At 41.3% G+C, this 20,487-nt stretch overlaps 1 protein-coding gene across 2 annotated transcripts in view; it reads right to left on the bottom strand.

The window, feature by feature from the left end:
• Window positions 1–20,487, bottom strand: part of LOC111872961 (probable helicase with zinc finger domain) — an 84,708-nt gene that overhangs the window by 15,460 nt on the left and 48,761 nt on the right. For both annotated transcript variants that reach the window (XM_023867291.1, XM_033754950.1), the window contains exons 15-18: window positions 14,557–14,740; window positions 13,058–13,262; window positions 8,707–9,398; window positions 2,358–2,614 (exon numbers count right to left, since the gene is read on the bottom strand). In XM_023867291.1, the coding sequence (XP_023723059.1) occupies window positions 2,358–2,614; window positions 8,707–9,398; window positions 13,058–13,262; window positions 14,557–14,740 (1,338 nt within the window). The remainder of the gene's footprint in view (window positions 1–2,357; window positions 2,615–8,706; window positions 9,399–13,057; window positions 13,263–14,556; window positions 14,741–20,487) is intronic.

Below are 20,487 nucleotides of genomic sequence, written 5' to 3'. Positions count from 1 at the left end.
CTCATTCTTCTGCATTTCCATTTTCAAATTCTCCAATTTGTCTGCTTGATTCATGGTCCTGACATTCCATGTTCCAATCTTGTAGCCATAATGTTCCTTCTGATCTTCGCACTTTTTCTTGTTGTAACGCCTGCATGACATTTCCTCTAGAAACACTCCCCCCCGGAGATCCAATTGGGGGAGTAGTTTACCTCCGGATTGTTTTGTCTCCAGAGGAAACATCTCGCATACATGGTATGTCTGTTTTTGGAAAGAGACTATCCAGGAAAAGTGATAATGTGGTAGTTTTTCCATTTGCTGTCCACATCACAGTACAGCAGCCGTTCAAACCACTCNTTGCTTTCCACATCGCAGTACAGCAGCCATTCAAACCACTCTGGTCACGCCTGTTGCTATACGAACTTGAACCATCTCGAGCATCATTTGCTCTGTGCTTCAAGTCGCTACTGATGACGCTGCTTCCGGCATCAGTTTTTGGTCTCTCTCTTCGTCTGATGCCTACCCTTTGACCTGTCCAGCAAGGGAAGCCCTGCCAGTAGCTACGCTACCGCTGGTATAGCTCTCAGGGTCCTTGGCATACTCAAACCCCCTCACCACGATAAGGTGGGGACACCAACGAGACAAAAAACCACAATGTTTCAGCGACTGCTCTGTCTCCGTCCTCAGGTGGAAGAGACAAGATAGACTTACTCAGTTGGTATAGATTGGATTGATTGGATAAATTGAGACTAGCTCTTTCTAAGGGGACCAACTGAGTAGATCTATCTTGTCCCATCCACCTGAGGACAGAGACAGATCCAGTCTCCGAAACATTGTGGTTTTTTGTCTTATATATACCAGACAATGGATAGAGCTCAAAACAAACCTTATTCAGTTCAGTATTCAGTATTGAGGGGGTGGGTTTCCCCATGCACCACGACTAATAGTCTATTGTACATCCCCCTTTTAATTTCTACAGTCTCCATCCCCTACTGGTACTGGTGCTTACTATCAGCCCTTTTCTGCCAGCGAGGTTCCAACCTTCTACTTACAGCGGTATCTAATAGTTAGTCCCTTTCTGTCAGAGAGGTCCCACCTCCTCTGCCAGTGGTACCAATACTTCCCCCATCTACCGGAGGCATTGGAAACTACTTTGGGCAGGAAATTTTTGGCCAAATTTTGCTCGGAGGCCTCCTAGAGACATGAGGTTCTTTTATGTGCTGTAAATCTACGACACAGGACCCACGGCTTAAAGTCCCTCCCAGAGGACTTGTTCCCTGAATTTTTCCGCCCTTAAAAATTCCACGACCTCCGCCGGGTTTGAACCCGCGTACCTTGAGTCATGAGGTGGGAACGTTACCCCTAGACTACGGAGGCCGCTAAAACAAACCTTATAGTTCTGTACAGCATACACCATCATCAGAATCCTTTAAAGTCTATCTATGAGAAGTGCTTACTAAATATTCAGTGCAATATGTTGGTTGGTTTCTCTCAGCTCACCTCACAAGTGACTTCACAATCTGAATAACTCTATGACTACATACAATACAGACAGTTCAGCAAACCTTAAGCATCATCAACCTGGGAATGCTGCCTAATGGTCTCACTATGCTTCAACTTCCTACCAAGACAAATGCAGATACTACTCTTGTACAGTAGGATTTCTGTCACACTGCTCACACTGAAAACAAGTCTCAGTGGGGGTATTCTTTGTTTTGTCCAAACCGCATTCATTAATATTTCTGATTTTGACATGTTATATTACAGTATATTTAATTAAATGACTGTTTTTTAACTTTATGGGTCAAACTATTATTCATGTTCTTGTGCTTCTTACATCTGGTCACTGTAGGGCAGATACTTGTATTGGTATATTGGAAAAACATGTTTTTTGTAACATTTGTCCCAGACAGGTATCTAAGGTACAAGCAGCTCTTGGTGGTTTGAAGTTAAACAGCTGTGTTCCATAGCATAAACAGGAGAAATATGGAATTAACTAGATCCCTATCCAATATAGATGAAAGTAATATGAAGTTAGGCTGCACCATAGCTCAAGTGGTAAGTCACTGGCTTCTCATCGTGGCGACCCAGGTTCAATCCCGGGTCTGGTCAAGTGGGATTTGTGGACAAAGTGGCTCTGGGGCAGGTTTTCTCCGAGTACTTCGGTTTCCCCTCCCAATCTTCATTCCACCAACTGCTCCACAATCACCCTCACCTATCATCTGGGGCTGGTACAATAGGCCAGAAGTGGCCGCAGTACAAGGGAGTTAGTCCCACCCCACTAGAAATTAAAAAAAAAAAAAAATATGAAGTTATTGCTGCACATCATTTGATAGTGTGTTATGGAAAACAGTGAAAACTTTCTTCTTCACACATACCGCTACTTGGGTGACAGCCTGATTCTGCTGACGCTCTGGGAAGTGGACATTTTGTAGGAACTGAATTTGTTCAGCTTTATCATGTTGCCTTCTTGCTCCCAAATGATTGTTCCCAGAACCTTGGGGAGACACAAACGTGTTCCTGATGGAGTCCAGGGCAGTAACATTTGGATCTGCTTGTGGGGGCAAGTTTGACTGGAGGAATGGAGCTGGCGAAATAACACCACCCGGAACATAGCTATCAGGTAAGCTGTTACCTACAGAGTAAACAGATAAATATCAGGAATCAATAAGAGGTTTTTATTTTACACAATTATAATGAAAATAAAAATCTAAGCATGGAAATTCCATACAGGAACCCTGATACAGTAAAAGGTAACAGCAGAAATTATTACTGTATGTATTAAATTTGTACCACTGAAAATTTCTATGTATAGTATAGATGTCCCAAAATCTCCTCCATATTTTGATGAAATAAGGTTAATTTCAAAAAAATTTCTTAATAACATGATTATATCTATATTTTTATACAAAACATAGGTATCTGCAATGTGTTATAATTGTTTTTATAATTTCTACTGTTTTCTCTTCAGATCCATAATTCATTACAGATGTGTATGAATATATTTTTGCAGCAACATGTTGCATCAAAGGGATGAATTTTCATGATATTATGGAAATATTTTCAAGAAGATTTCATAAACCCGGTTCCACAAACAATGCAATTCATGTACTGACGATTAAAATCAAAAGAACTGGATCTGTGCATGACACAAACAGATGTGGATGCCCAGGAATGGCATGTGAAAGCACTGAACCTGTTCGCCAAGTGTTTAAAGAGGATCAGAAATTATCAGTTATGAATCCATCAGGAAGACTGGCCGTGCCATAGCTCAAGCGGTTAGTTGCTGGCCTCCCACCACGGTGGCCCAGATTCGATCCTGAGTCTGGTCAAGTGGGATTTGTGGTGGACAAAGTGGCACTGGGGCAGGTTTTCTCCAAGTACTTCAGTTTCCCCTGCCAATTTTCATTCGACCAATTGCTCCACAATCACCCTCACCTATCATCTGGGGCTGATACAATAGGCCACAAGTGGCCACAGTACAAGGCACTCAGTCCCACCCCACTAGCAATAAAAGAAATCAGGAAGACTGAATATACCTTCAACTGTAGTCCACAGAATCTTGTGATCCACTCTGAAAAAAAACCGAATGACATTCAACTGCTACAAGACTTGCCTGAAGAGGATTAACCAAGACAAGCAGATATGTGTGTGCAGAACTGGTTGATCAAATCCAAAATGATATTTTAATGGACCACATTCTGTTCGGTGACAAGGCAACTTTTCATGTCCGTTGCAAAATCAATCAACATAACTGTCATATCTGCGCTAATAAAAAACCAACTGAGTTCAATGACCGGGAAAGAGACTCGCCTAAAGTGGATGTGTGGTTTTGAATGACAAATCAAATAATTTATGAGCTTTATTTTTTGCAGAGGCGATTACAGGAACCGTTTACCTTGATATGCTTCGGCAATTCCCTGACACCTAACTTCTTCAGGATGGAGCACCATGCCACTATTGGGTGGTGGGGTGGCGTGGAGGACCTAGACCTTGGGGTGGTGGACTCTCCGGATTTAACTTCATAAGACATTTTTGCCTGGGGTTTCATAAAATCCAAAGTGCATCACAGAAACATTCAAGATTTACCTAATCTTCGAAATCGTATTAAGCAGGCAGTTCTGACATCAACCTATAAAATGTTTGAAACGTGTTCCTCAGTGCAGCTAATTGATTTGAAATTTGTGAACACTGAGAGGGGGGGGGGACACAGTAGCATAGCTGGTTGAGGCACTATGCTATAAGCCAGGTCACTGGTTCGATTCCTGATGAAGTTATTAAATTTTTTCAAACAACCTAATCCTCCCAGCAGCATTATGGCCCTAGGGTCAACTAAGTCTCTAACAGAAACGAGTACCAGCAATCTTTCTGGAAGTCAAGGGCAACCGGCATCTAAGGATGACAACCTCACCACAATATGTGAGCCGAATGTCTACAAAATGTGGAAGCCTTGACATCCCACAAAACTGTGGGTCTCCACGGCCTGTTTCAGTGATAGTTTTACTTTTCTTACACTGATGAGGTACATGGTGAAAATAATAATTACAGTTTTGAGCTATGAATGTTATTTTTCGATTTAACACCATACTTTCTATAAAAATAGACATATAATCATGTCATTAAGAAATTCGTTTGAAATTTACCATCCTTCACCAAAATAGGCAGGAACTTTTGGGACACATGTTAGAAATGCCAGGGCTGTTTGGGGTAAATACTTTTACACAGAAAAATCTAAAACATTTCCCTTAACCGTTTTGTGCGGTCATTTAAATTCCGCTGCCGTGTCTCTCCGGCGGTAATATGCTCAGCCGTCCATTTAAATTTTGCTCGAAAATGATTTATTCATCATTGTTCTTAAATTATATGAGATAGGAACATGAAACTTTCACTAAAATGATCTTAAAACGTAGTTTTATAACTTTGCCTTATAATATGAGCGCCCGGTATCTCGGCAATGGAAGCAGTTGGTTTAGAATTTGAGCAGTGTATTGTATGCCTTGAAGCATGAAACTTTCACTAAATCATCTTAAAAGATGGTTTTATAACCTTGCCTTATAATATGAGCGCCCGGTATCTCGGCAAAGGAAGCAGGTGGTTCAGAATTTGAGCGGAGTGTGGTACGCATTGAAGCATTCTACTATACACAGCGCTGTCTCACATTCACCACACCAGTACTGCGTATCTCTCATTTGGCTCTTTTTTCCGTAAACCAAACATCTTCTGTGCGGCCTTGCCTTCTTCCCCGTGGGGGGAATACAAGAATTAATGTCTCTCCATGAGTCATATCGCTAGCCAGATTAGCTGCAGTAAATTCAACCTTTATGTTATCATAACAAGTGTTGGTGCTTCTGCGTTTCATTTTCCATCCATTTTGGCGGCATAAGACGTCGTAGGGGTGACCACAGAATTCATGAAGTTATTCTAAGAACTGGCTGGTATGTAGTGAACGAAAGCAGAGCTTAGCTGGCTCAAAAAAATATTTATGGTCATCCCTCGAAACGACCACCAAGGTCAGTACGATAAAATGGAGTCAACTGGAGCGATAATACATGAAGGAATGAGTTCTTTTCCCTCCCCCACACACACCCGTATCGTCACAGGGGGTGACCACAGTGTTCTGCCTTAATTTGTGGCGTTTTTCTAAGAACTGGCTGCCATGTACTGTGCGAAATCAATCGATCTTGCAAGAATAAAATTTGGACATCCCTCTTCTAAGAATTCCAATTGAGTGTGTTAGTGTGGCCAGCTCAGGGCAATATATTATAAACACAGCACATATCACGTCTCTGCTGTTTATAACTTCATAGGAAAGAAAACACGCCATTCATAACAGTTTGAAGGAGGAAACCACTACCAGAAGCAACACGATTTTGCTGCAAGACAGGCACATGTAACGATGACTTAGTGCAGCTAAACAAATGCCTCATTAGATACGGTTCTCCTGACAACAGGCCAGCGAAAAATCTAACAATCTACAGCAAAACCATCAATTATTATGGGCGTTATAATATAGGTGTGCAGCTGGACGAAACATAGACGTCGAACCCCCGCAGACGATTTAAATACCTTGACGAAACATACACGTCAAACCACGCTGAACGGTTAAATGACATTCAAACAATGCTGGTATGTATGTAAAACTTGAAAAACCCATTCTTTCCTTTGCACAACAGTATGTCATATTTGATTCCACCTACTCACAGGAACACTGTATCAACTGATTAACAATGAACTAATTTCTTCAACTCTGTAAGATCTCAACACAGGTACCATGATCCAGTCTAACGGGTACATGGAGCACAAAGGGTTAATATGTAACAATAACTGTGATATTTTGATAGTAAATCATTCTTTTTCTTACGACAAAGTGTTAACATGAGTAAAAAAAGTAAAGCTATCCCTGTACCAGGCCGTGAAGGCCCATAGGGTTGTGAGACATTAAGGGTCCCACATTATCTAGACAATCGGCTCAAAGATGGCAGTAAAGTTGTCAGCCTTACGCGCCGGCAGCGCTTTACTCCCCAAGAAAATTATTTAATTAATTCCTGGTACTCATTTCTGTTAAGAGGCTGAGTTGACCCCAGGGCCATAGTGCGGCTGGAAGGATTAGGTCACTTGAAAAAAATCCAGTGATCTCATCGGGAAGTGAACCCGTGACCTTCTGGCCTGTAGCATAGCATCTCAACCAAAAAGTGGTAACATAAAACAAACCAAATGGAAATGATGAGATATATACCAAGTACAGTGAACTCTGGACTTAAGATTTCATCTGGGAGCAATAAACATTAAACTAACAGAAATCTTAGCTGGAGGAAATTAAACACTGTGATTACTGATTTTGGATCAATGAAACTTAACATTAAATTGACTAAAATCTTAAATCTTACAGAACATTCAAAGGAGGTTCTACTGTACCGTAGTACATGTCATCCACTACTCACAGCTAAAAAAGATAATTTGAAGTAGTCATCATCATTATCACTGTTCATTCACTCCACATTACCATGCCAGCTGCTTTGATAATTTATAATTTTTGTATATTATGGAAAATATATTTAACTGCTGTCTTATGTCTCAATCGTATAGTCAGTCTGACATCACAAAGGGACAATCTAATTGTAACAGAAAATGCCAACTGTTTACAATATGTTTCAATTTTAGACATTATACAAAAAAAAAATAACTATGTGGCCTGTAGTCCGCAGGTGAACTATACCGACCGAACGACTGCAGCTTGTCAGTGAAAGTAGTGCAGTGTCCAAAATGAATGTAACAAATATAGAAACTGAAAATTATTCCCAATGAAGATACATGCAAGTGGTTTGCTGTGAGAAGTACAGAACTCGCTAAGTGTTGTGCCTGCAACAGTTGGTACCACCACTGTGAATGCACAATAGCTATCAATTGGTTTGTGCAAAATCATTCACATCACAAGAAAAAGTTGAGTGCTACAGGCAGGCAGAATATAAGTTTCCAATGATTGTTCAGCCCACGTTTTTTAGATGTATGGCTGTGTTCCACAAGCAAACAAACAAACAATTGTTAACTGCCACCAGTATTTGCTAAAACAAATGAGATTTGAGCAGCACAGTGCAAACAGTAGACTGCAGATAACACCTGAAAAGTTGAAGCAATTTGGGAAGCTTTTGAATGAAGTTCACCAAAGGTGAATGAGCCCTAAACTGCGAATTCCTTGTCATCAATCCACAATGTTGAGCGTAAATGGCTAAAACTCAAGGCATACAAATTGCAGTTGCTTCAGAAAATGCAATAAGATTACTTCATTGACACTTCACTTCTTGGATAGGCAACAATAAAAACTACCTGAACAGGACCTGCTTCCATGACAAAGCTACTTTTCTCATCTTGGGTAATTTAACTGCTATAATTGCCACATTTTTGGATATCAGAATCCTCATAATGTGAAAGAACATGAATGGGATAACTTGAAACTGAACACATGGTGCGAATTAACCCATGCTGGAGCAATCTTCCACAGAAAAGAAAAACAGTGGCAGGTGCTGTGCTGTGCCACAGGTACCTGATGAGTAAGTTTTCTAGCAAGATAGGGCACAACATTTATGGCCATCTGTCACTGAATCCCTCAGTGAGTAGTTCACAGAAATGTGAAATGGTCGAAGTCACCCCACCTCCTCTTTAGTTTTCTGTATGGGGATATGTCAAAGACTATATTGGACCAAAGCCAATCATCAGCCTAATCTGCACCACAGACCACTGATGCAGCAGCGTCCATAACACCGGAGATGTTGAGAAACATATGAGCAGAGACAGAATATCAGATGGATGTCTGCCATGCTGCAAGGCGGACATGTGAAATCTAATGATGTGACAATGACCTCAAATGGCTAGCGTGTACTTTCACTGGGAGCAAAGTTATTCAGTTTCTCCATCAGCTGTGTTCATTTTGGACACCCTGTATAGTGCTGAATGAAGAGGAGATATGATAATGAATGGCAAGTAGGTGCTTGAAAGGAAGTGCATGTTCTACTTTGATGTACAACCCGAATTTCTTATAGAGAAACCGAGCAGGGCATGAAAAACTAAAGACAAGATAGAAAGTAATATTGGTGAAATTTGTACCTGCTCTCTCCTGAAAAACATCACTATACCAACCTGCTTGTAATAAGGACTGACTGACGACTTACATTTTTACCTACTCTTACAGGTATGCAACACAATTCAAGGTATACAGAAATGTTCAAAAACCTGGACTAGCTGGAGAAGGTCCCTGTGAAGTGGGTGTGAAAGGCCTTGGTTTGATTCCTGTGCCACCTGGAAGAGGATTTGCATCTAGTCTTGAATCAGATGATTGTGGTAGTGGCTGTGGTGGTGGTGGTGGTGGTGACAGTGGCTGCGGTGGTGCTGTTATCTTCTTCTTACCAGATGCTGCAGCCACACTGGCAGGCCACCCAACTGGTGTATTCTGACCAGTTCCATGAACAGAGAACATGCTACCAGGTGCAGGAGGAGACACAAGAGGATAATTGAGACTCCACGGATTCAATGGAGGTAAAGGCCCACCTGCTTGTGGATACATCAGAGGAGGTCGCAGTGGATAAAACGATGGGTTTGATGGTTGATGCGGTGGATAATAGTAGACCTGCCATGGATATACATTGGGAGCTAGGTAGGGAGGCATAGGATGCTGGGGACCTGGCGGGAAATGCAGCGAAGGAAGTAATCCAGGGCCAGCTCCTCCATATGGTCCTAGAAGAGATGGTAATCGAATGTAAGGTTCTCCTTGATACTGACGAGGGACAAATTCAGGTGCCAATGGATTCAGAACATAAGTCTTCTTCAGTTCCACACCATCCAGCTGGCTGCGCAAATAGGACCACGTGATACCAAACAGGCTTTCGTGCTGGTTGCAGATCTCAATGAATCTCTCCCACACTTTCCTAACAAAACAGAAATATTAAAAGAAAGTTAAAAATGGCAATACAAATGCATCACAAAAAACTGTTAACACTGGAACTCCACCCTATTCCCATAACCTTTATGGTTTCTTACTGGTGCCCCATGCCTTTAGATAAGAGACTAAAGGTGACAGATGTGACAACAAAAAAGCAGATTGTAAACTGTCAATATGTGGGAGTGGAATTAATGGATATTCAGTGTATAAGGTGTGGAACATTTGTGTTCCTGTACCTTCAGTTTAGTGTATTCAAATGTCCATTCATATAAAACCAAGCCTTGTCTGAACCAAACATAACTTAGGATCAAATGCAACAAAATCAATCAATATCAATAAAGATTTAATATCATACCACAAATTCTACAAATGTTTAAATATTTTCTTCTTTCACAACCTGCCTAGCTTATGGCACAGACAACAAAGGAAATGCGCAGTACTGTTGCAGGTCAACACAAACATCTATCGCACCTGCTTTCTGATGATCAATGCCAGGAATTAATGGACAAATCAGTATGCTCTTGTCTCTCATAATATAGCTTCTTCACTTCCTTATGTCAAGGCAGACTGACTACTACTGAATAAATGGGAGTGGCACTTTTCAAAATTGAAAGCATGTGGGAGGCAGAAGCTGTCATAAAGTTGAACTGTTCTTATAACTGGGACTTCCCCTCCAAATATGTTGTATGTTGGGTGGCTTAATGTAATCTGTATCAGTCATACTGTTTATGTTACTCATATTAAATTAGCAATAATATGCAACAATTTAAAAGTGTATCAAACAAGGGGGAAATATAAGTTACACAATTATTTTTATTTGATCGTCCTTTCTATACACTGAATGAGTTTCTTCAACAGGGACATGAGGAAGCATAGCAAGGTTTTTTTAATTAACAAAAAAAGAGACGAAAAGGGAATTGTAGTAGTTATTGTTATATTTTTAAAAATTTTAGTGATGTTGTAAGGCAAGTACAGTTTTATTTTTAGTCTAATACATTCTAGGATTTTAGAGCTTTTAACAATGATGTATTTAGTGAGTTGACTTGTTCAAGTGTTGCAGCTGTAACAGTATGAATGCAAATAAATATGAATATGAATATGAATATGAATGAACCAGATTCAAAATGAAAGTTATAAATTATGTTGAAAACAACTCATCTTCTGATCCATATTATGTACTAGTAACTTTCCTGTCCTCCAACATGTAAAATGAAACATAGAAAGCAGTAATCACATATTTTAAACACCACGACTTTCGGACATGAATATGATTTTGTTAAAAGGAAAAGTGCAAGTTACATAAGCAAATATGGTAACTTCTGTAATTGGTTTCATCATCAGTCCACAACTGCGAACAGTTTTTTTTCTTTCTTATATGAAGTGTGACTTTATTTTAACACAAACACACAAAACCAAATAGACTGAAGGACAGAAAATCCCGATCACACAAAATTCTGATCTAACACTGAATTAAAACATTATCTGTTTCATAAAAATCTCATAAGCAACAAAAATTAAGAGGCAGTCAATCTGGAAAGAGAACCAGGTAGATACTGGTTCATTAATAACAGAGTATTTTACAAGTAGTTACTATAGGATTCTGACGATGGTGTATAACACACTGATATGTTGGGTGGGGTCATGGACCTGGTTATGAGTTTAGTTTCGTGGCATAAATTTCTACAGATCTACCTATCCTGGTTCCACGCTTGTAAGTGTTTGCTACAATTTGTTATGAATATTTTTCTTATTAGCTCTCATGGACTTAGCCTGGTCTCAGGTTTTTTTATAATCTTCATGTGTTTGTGATATTGGTTTGTCCAGTGATTGAGGCTAGCTATTTCTAACGAACCCAACTGAATAGGTGTTTTCCTTCACCTGAGGACGGAAACAGATCCAGTTTCCGAAACCTCCTGTTTTTATTTGTTATCTTAAAAACCAGGACGATGGATAAAGTCCAAAAACCCAACATATCAGAGTATTTTACACTTAACAGAACTTTTCAAGAAGCCTGCAGACTTTATCTATAGAACATCTACTAATCTTGGAAGCTAGTCTATACATGTACATTTTGAGCCTGTTTACATCTTCCAGGAAGCTTCCATGATGGGCTGATGTGTAAGATTCTTCATATTTAGGTTTTGAATATAAAATTTTTCTGAACAATTGCAATACATAAGATAATAATAAGACTGGTATTTAGTGACTTTTAAAGCATTTTATAGCAATGTCTAACACATTTTCTGATTCATGCTAGATTCGAATATTCAGCTCTAACAGCTGTAAAACCACGTAGGTTGTACCAAAAGTCATGAGCAACTTTTTTTGCATGCAACCTGGGAACAGCAGACGAAAGAGAGTACGGTGGTAGGTGGAACCAGCTGTTGTGTTAACCTTGAGTGTCTTGTGATGTCAACAGCTTGCATCACATGACCAGTATCACTCCTAACAAAATGACCGACGACCATATGTCATTTTGCCAGCGTGCTGTCATCGAATTTCTTGTGAAAGAGGAAATCCCTGCTGCAGAAATTCACCAGACTTCAGTGTGCTTATGGAAGTGTGTGTGTGGGTGCAAGCAGTGTTCAAAGATGGGTGAAACATTTTAAAGATGGGAACACCAGCATCGAAGATGAGCCTTGGAGCAGTCGTCCTCGAACAGCCTCAACTGAATGCAACAAGGAAAGAGTGGATGACGTGTGTATGATTGTGGACACAATAGCCCGAAAACTTGGAATAGGGTACAGTGCAGTACAGGAGATGATTGAAAGCTTGGGCTATAGGAAAGTTTGTGCTCGTTGGGTCCCGCGGTTATTGACCGAAGACCATAAAGGTCAGCAAAAAGCCATCACCTCAGAACTGCTGCACAGATATCAACACGAAGGTGATGATTTTTTGCTCTGTATTGTCACAGGTGACAAAAGCTGGTCTCACCATTTCAAGCCTGAGATGAAATGGCAGAGTATGGAATGGCACCATTTGCTTTCTCCATCAAAAAAGAAGGCAAAGACAGTGCCATCAGCTGCGAAGGTGATGGGCACAGTCTTCTGGGATGCAGAGGGATTTATTCTGGCCAGATTCCTGGAACCTGGGCAAACCATCAATGCTGCTCGTTATGTCCAGACACTGCACAAGCTCCGTTGTGCATTGTGCAATAAACGTCCGGGACAAAACATCATCATCCTGCATGACAACGCTCACCCCCACACCACTCGCCTCACATTGGAAGCAATTACAAAGATGGGGTGGGAAGTTCTTCCACACACCTCCTATAGCCCTGATCTGGAAACCTCCGACTACCATCTTTTCAGATTTGTGAAGGATCAGCTGCATGGACAACGTTTTGAGACAAGGGAGGCAATTCAGAAAGCAGTGCATCAGTGTCTTCGGATGGCTGGAACAGAATTTTACAGAAGGGGAATTTTCAAGCTCCCGGAATGATGGGAGAAATGTGTACAAAGAAGTGGCAATTATGTGGAAAAATATAGAAAGGTCTATAGATTGAGGTGGTGTATTAGGTTCATCAATAATAAAGCATGTTACTTTACAAAAAATTTGTTGCTCATGACTTTCAGTATGACCCTCGTAGATATCATAAGAATCTATTTTCTTTTGCAGCAAGGACATGAGACAGTTCATACTGACCTGCACCTGCCAATGGAACAGAGTGCTACCGGGTCGCCAACAACTGCTACTAGGCTCTGCGCCCTTGTGATGGCTGTGTTCAGAAGCTTCGAATTTGACAAGAACCCATAGTCCATCTCATCTCCCCCCATTCCCGATTTTGTCCCGGAGTGACATGTACGACGCGTTCTCACTGTGCTAAGGAAAATTGCTCGGAACTGTTTGCCTGAAACATTTATAAAGAAGTGGAATGAATTATCGGATCTGAGATTCTCATGTCAGTGCACTATGAACTGTATGGTCTTCTGGACTTTCAACACCATGAACTTTGGTGAAACCCAATGTTTTGGAGGAACATATCAACTACATCTTCAGGGTCAAGGAGGCTGTAGGCTGCCTTAACTGGTATCTATCTACCATACTACATGTTATAATATCCAAGTTCTCACAGCAGCAGTTATAAAGAGAACTACCTTCTGGGATACAACGCTGCGTAGTCCGTTGAAAATCAACCAACATTTCAAAAGAACATAATGCCTTCACCTTTGGGATCAGAGAATGAGGGGTGCAGGAAACTAGAATGAAAGCAGGTTGCAAGCCATGCCTGGAATTTTGTTGAATTTATTCTTTCACCCTGATGGTGAAGACAATATGTTCTGACACATGGTGGACTCTCAATGGATTAAAAAAGTAAAGTAAAGCTATTCCTGTAAGAGGCCATGAAGGCCCATAAGGTTGTGACACACTGAGGGTCCCACATTATCTAGACAATCGGCTCAAAGATGGCGGCAAGGTTGTCAGCCTTACGTGCCAGCCACCCTTTACCCCCCAGGAAGATTCCTGGTACTCATTTTTGTTAGAGGCTGAGTCGACCGCAGGGCCATAGCATGGCTGGAAGGATTACGTCAATTGAAACAAAATCCAATGATCTCATTGGGACTTGAACCCATGACCTTCCGGCTTGTAGCATAGTGCCTCAACCAACTATGCTACCGCATGCCCCCACTCGATGGAATGCATGGTATTATATGCCAAAAGACAGTATTCTTCTTAGGGTTTGTTAAATCAAAGATAATGTGATACACTGAACATATAGCTCAGATGGGAAAAATAATATGAATACAGAATTCTAGTAGGGAACCTCTTGTGGTTGCTGTTGAAGATATGGAAGGCTGTGATTATGATGTACACTGGGGAAATAGGCTGCAAGGATACAATGATGGAACTGGAAAAAGACTGGACACAATGGTGGGCTTTGATATCAGCAGGATTAAACATCAGATTGTCCATCAGTGAAAGTGTGTGTACAAATACCAGAGCGATCCCCAACATTGATTAGTCAAGAATCCATTAACTGTTGCTTAGGGAGGAATTATTTTTATAGTGAGTCATGGACCGCTAAAATTCAAATTTCATCCTCAGCATCTATTGTCAATAAAGCTACTGTAAAACATGTGGTCAGTTTAAAATATACGAGCAGTACTGCTATGCAAGACTTGTAAGCAAACATCTATTCTAACCTTGCACATTAAGAACCCTTTCCACAGAGATACCTCCCATGCGGCGCTTGCGTAGTTCAGATCGGATCCGGAATACCTGGTCAGCATAAGGCGTCATGATTCCAATACTCTGGTCATCCATTTTACCCCAAGCTGCAGGCCACTTCTTCTGCAGTTCACAAACCCTCTCCACCACTTCATATACCTGTACATTTTGTTCAACAAATTACAAACACAAAAATATGTTTGACACCTTAATTTCTCTAAACCTAATCATATTCTACCAAAATATGATAGAACCAACCAATACTGTTCCTCGACAAGTCAATCTGAAGAAAAATGAACACACAGTATATTTATATTGTGGCCTATAGATCTGTTGCTAGGCAACGAGTGTAGAACAAACAACAAGACAACAGCCCATAAACAGCAACAGAGGAATGGTGTTTTCTGTGCAGTCCATACAGAGATGTTATAAGCGGGACAGTTAGTGAGAGTCCATTGAGTTAAGTCAGTCAGTTGAGATGAGTTGAGTTAGTTGGCTGGTGAGTGACTCAGTTGGTCAGTGAGATACAGAATTGCTAAGGTTCAGTTGCTGAGAGCTGTTACTGTGTGAAGCTCACTGCTGAGGCTGGGGATAGTGCGAGCCACTACGAGCAATTGCTAGTGAAGATGCGACTCTATGCACGTGTGCTGTGTGTGTGTGTATGTGTGTGTGTGAGAGAGAGAGAGACAGCAAATTGTAAAGTGCAGTCACGCTGTATCAACCAGCCCAATAAATCCAATGATCAACCTAAGACTCCACCTACCGTCACACTTACACACATGACAACTGCGTCAGAAGTGGAACTGGATTGGAATGACCAGATTAATTGGATTGGATAAAACTGATTCAATCAAATTGTGGCAAGCTGGAATAAATACTGGAACGCATGTTCGCTGGTCAGGAACAAATGATGAAATGCCTGAAAGCCAAGACAGAAGCCAGTCAAGAAAGGATGGAAACAAAGATGAATGTTGGTCAAATACAGAAGTTAGCCAGGATGGATGTCTTTGGACAGAAGCTGAACAAAATGAACAACTCTTGGAAGACCTGTCTGGAAAAGAGGGTGGCCAAAATTGAGACTGGCCTGAAATAAGTGAAGGTCACAGATCTGGAGGCCAATCTAGAAGAAATAGTGGCTGTAGTGGAAACTATCAGAGTACTGGAGGGCTGATATGGGGACCAGCATGTAGCTGTAGGGCACTGCAGAAAGTCAAAGAAATGGACTCAGGGTGATGGTGGGTCCCAGAAGTTGGCCACCGCCCAAAGATGAATGACACGCCATGAAATTCCTGAACTGCACCAGGAACACATCAGGGACAATGTTGCAAAAGGAGCCCCTAAAGGACGGACACAACTGGTATGCAAAAAGGAAAAACGGACTGAGGTGCAAGATCAGCTACATCTAGGAAGTGAGAGGGCATTCAACAAGATGAGGTTTGGATTGGTAACTGAATTTATTGCACTCCTACAGACCAGCGACTACAAGTAATTATAACCATTTCACTAATTCACACACTTCACAGTTCACTAGAGTACGCACTTAAGTCCTCTCAGTCTGCTGTGTCTTCACCTGTCTTCTGGTAATGGCTTCCAATGGCAGACATTCCCCTTCCTTTGGATTCCGGAACTGTCCCCATGCCTCAGCTACAACAAACTCTCCACTAACTGACTAACTCACCAGCTACTCTTCAATTGACTCAACTCAACTGACTCTCACTAACTGTCCTGCTCTTGGCACTAAACACACAGAAAACACCATTCTTCTGTTGCTGTGCCATTGTTGTGTTCATGTTTGCTGGGGTCCCCATTATTGTTGTATCCAATTGTTGCCATGAAAACACACTTGTTTGCAGACCCGTTACTTAGCAATGGCTGTTGTATATCTGCTTATTCTGCAGTCTTTGCCTAGCAATGGATCTACATGCCACAATATTAAAATAAATCAGCACTTTAGCTCAAATATACACAGAGAATACGACAATGATAAAGTAAGAAAGATAACTGAAATTAACAAGATACGAGGGTCGATCAATAAGTACCCGTGTTAGGAATAAAGATACAAGTTTTTCACAATTTTTTTTTATTTTTCAATGTAATCTCCTTTGAGGTTGATACACTTTTCCCAACGTTTCTGCCATTTCTTTAACCCCTCCAAAAAATACAATTTGTCAAACTCTTCAAAATACGCTTCTGTCTCGGCGATAACCTCCTCGTTTGAGCTGAATTTTTTTCCCCCGAGCCATGTTTTCATATTGGGGGAACAGAAAAAAGTCGCAGAGAGCCAGGTCGGGCAAGTACAGTGAGTGTGGCAGCAATTCGTAGGGCAGTTCATGCAATTTGGCTACGACAATTCCGGATGAATGTGTTGGTGCGTTATCGTGGTGAAACAGCACATTTTTCTTAGCCAAATGGGGCCGTGTCTCCTTCAATTTCTATCGAATCGGTCCAATAATTCACTGTAGTACTACCCCGTGATCGTTCTTCTTTTCTGCAAAAAGTCCATGAGGATTATTCCCTTCGAATCCCAAAAAATCGTGGCCATGACCTTTCCGGCCGATGGGACCGTCTTTGTCTTCTTCGGAGCAGATTCACTCGGAAGAATCCATTGTTTTGACTGTTGCTTGGTCTCTGTCGTATAATAATGTATCCAGGTTTCATCAACGATGACGACTCAACACAAAAACTCCTGTGAATTTCGCTTAAAGAGGTCCAAACACTGCTTCGACATTGACAGCCGTATCTGCTTGTTGTCCACCGTGAGCAATCGCGGCACCCATCGGACCGACACCTTTCTCATACTTAAGTTATCATGTAAAATACTGATTGCAGTTCCATACGACACACCTACAGCCTCTGCTACTTCGCGCACTTTAGTTCGGCGATCAGTGAGAATCATGTCGTGGACCTTTTCAACGATTTCCTCGGTAACGACGTCTGCCGGGCGGCCTGGCCGCTCCTCATCAAAAACAGATGTACGACCACGTTTAAATTCGTTGAACCAATATCTCACAGTTGTCATAGATGGTGAAGGGTCCCCACAGACGGCATCCAACTTCGCTTTTATTTCTTCGCATGTCTTTCCATCCAAAAATAAAAAGCGAATTACGGATCGATATTGCACTTTTTCCATTGTATCAAGAAAGACGAAACACGTCTGATGCAACTGGCTGCCAAATAAAAACTAACCTATGAATCAGTCTGAAATTTAGTATGGTGTCGTTTGACAGATGGCAGTACACGATGGTAATGCAAGCTTCCCTCAGCAACGCCACCTGTCTTCAAACACGGGTACTTTTGATTGACCCTCGTATATATAACCTCATCACTAGAAAGCCATGAAATATGAAGCAGCTGTTGGAAATAAAGCCACATTATTATTTAAACTCTAACACAGTGTAGGACAATGTTTTCTCACACATGACTTGGTAATGTCTTATGCTGAGTTTAAAATTTGCATAAGACAGTTCGAAGGCATTCAAATTTGTTTACATGCTGAAACTCAATTTTTTGTATTTATTTATGTGCAAAAAGATTAAGTTTTTAAGTCCAAAACAATGAATAAATTTTCCCTTGAGCTCAGCAGACTTTGATATTGCTTATTTTTGTGCCCATATTTATTTTTATAGCCTTACGCTTCATAATAAGATGTGTAACATGTTAACTACCACAGAGAGAGCACAAGTGCCACAAACAAGCAACACACCACAATTTTTGTTTCATTTTTACTTCATAAAAAGTATGCAGGGTACTCAAGAAAATATGGTATCGCATCTTTATACTACTGTGAATTGCCACAGACAGTGACAAACATAACTGTACCCAGAAGCTGCAGTAGACATATTAACTTAAACACTTCATGCAACTAGTGGACACACAGCACCGATGTGAAAACATATCCAAGTACAGTGAAACCCTGATTTCAGGGAGCCACATTTTACGTTTTCCTGCATCTAAGGTTCATATTTTTGTGGTCCCAGTCAAAGCTTCATATGCCCATGTACTATTTTCCTTGATTTATGATTTCTCAATTTAGGGCAAGAAAATAAACTTTCATTTCCTATGTACATTCTAGATCTCATTTTCGCACTGAAAGGAATGTTTTCCCATGTTCCAACTCGCATGTGGCAAGCAATGCAGAATGCACAGATTAATAAGGCAGGCTTCTTACCAATCTGTGGTAGGGAGCATGGCTGTCCCTGACCCTTTACTGTTTGTCCTATGTGTTAGTTTGTAGTGGTTACTCTTTGCTCTTTTTTGTGTTGTGTTCAAGTGCCATTTCTTTTATGGTAGTAATTTTTTAGCAATGGATGACCATGGTATTGAAAAGAAAGAAGTTAACAACAAATGGAAGAATGGAAATTATTCAGGTGGCGGAAAAGAATTCAACTGTCACAAAATGAAACTGCAAAATGTTTTGTGCTGCCTCTATTGTCATTAAGTAACATACGTGGTGTGTTCAAAAAGTATTGAACCTTCTTTTTTCCGGCGTAAACCAATGAAGATCGGGAGGCTCCCTTTGGTGGAGATGTGGAGGGGACATTCATGCGCAGTCATGAATTTTTTCCCGCCCGCAGAAAGCGTCAGTCGCAGGCAGTCGGCCCATGAGTGAGGACGTGTAGTGAGCGCTCATCGGATTCCAGTATGGTGTAAAATGACGGAACAATATGAGCAGCGATATTGCATCAAATTTTGCCAAAAGATTGGCGATACCCAAGTGGAAACTATTCGCAAGATTCAACAGGCTTTCGGGGACGATGCCATGAGCAACTCACGGATAAAGAAGTGGTACAACCGCTTCAAAGATGGCCGCACATCAGTGGACAGCGAACCGCGTTCAGGCAGACTCTCAACAAGACGAAATGAGAATGTCATTGAGCAAGTGCGGACTTTGGTCATGGAAGACCGTCGTATCACAGTCCAAGAACTTGTGAATGAGATAGGGGTAAGAATTGGATCGGTACATTCAATTTTGACCAAGGATTTGAGCATGAGGAGAGTGTCCGTGAAATTCGTACCGAAACTGCTAACAATGGCTCAGAAGCAACGCTGTCTGGAAATAGCACAGGACATGCTGGACAATGCAAACAGTAACCCCAACTTTCTGAACACTGTGATCACAGGCGATGAGTCGTGGGTTTATGGGTACGACCCGGAAACCAAGATGCAGTCGTCACAGTGGAAACATCCGACATCCGCGAGGCAGGTCCGCAGCAATGTCAAGGTCATGTTGGCCATTTTCTTCGACTCCCGTGGGGTTGTGCATCATGAGTATGCACCACAAGGCCAAACCTTCACAAAGGAATACTACCAGGAGGTCCTTTGTCACCTTCGTGATGCTGTGCAACGCAAACAACCGGATCTGTGGGCAGCAAGAACTTGGCAGCTCCATCATGATAACGCACCCACCCATTCTGGACATCTGATTCAGAATTTCGTCGCCAAACAAAACATCCCTGTGGTTCGTCAGGCTCCCTACTCCCCCGACATGGCTCCGTGTGACTTTTGGCTATTTCCCAAGCTGAAAATGCCGCTGAAAGGAACCCGATTTGAGTCAAGAGAAGACATAATGTGGAATGTGACGGCCCGGTTGATCACCATTCCAAAAGACGTGTTCCAGAAGTGTTTCCAACAATGGCGGAAGCGCTGGGAGAAGTGTGTGCATTACCAAGGAGACTACTTTGAAGGGGATTAGGGTTTTGTACCTCCAAATCAATAAATGTATCTCTGCTGACCAAAGGTTTGATACTTTTTGAACACACCACGTAATTCTACAAAAAGCTTCAATTCTGGAAGAGGGACATTGGTGTGGGGAACAAACTCAGAGAAAAAAAATACTTATTTTATTAAATAAAGAAGGTTCAGTGTCTTAACATTAATTTAACCAAGTTTAACAATTATTTTAGGCC

Source organism: Cryptotermes secundus, unplaced genomic scaffold (assembly GCF_002891405.2).
Source record: "Cryptotermes secundus unplaced genomic scaffold, Csec_1.0 scaffold1079, whole genome shotgun sequence".
In the NCBI taxonomy this organism is placed as follows: Eukaryota; Metazoa; Arthropoda; class Insecta; order Blattodea; family Kalotermitidae; genus Cryptotermes; species Cryptotermes secundus.
This window is presented reverse-complemented; position numbering and strand designations above follow the sequence as displayed.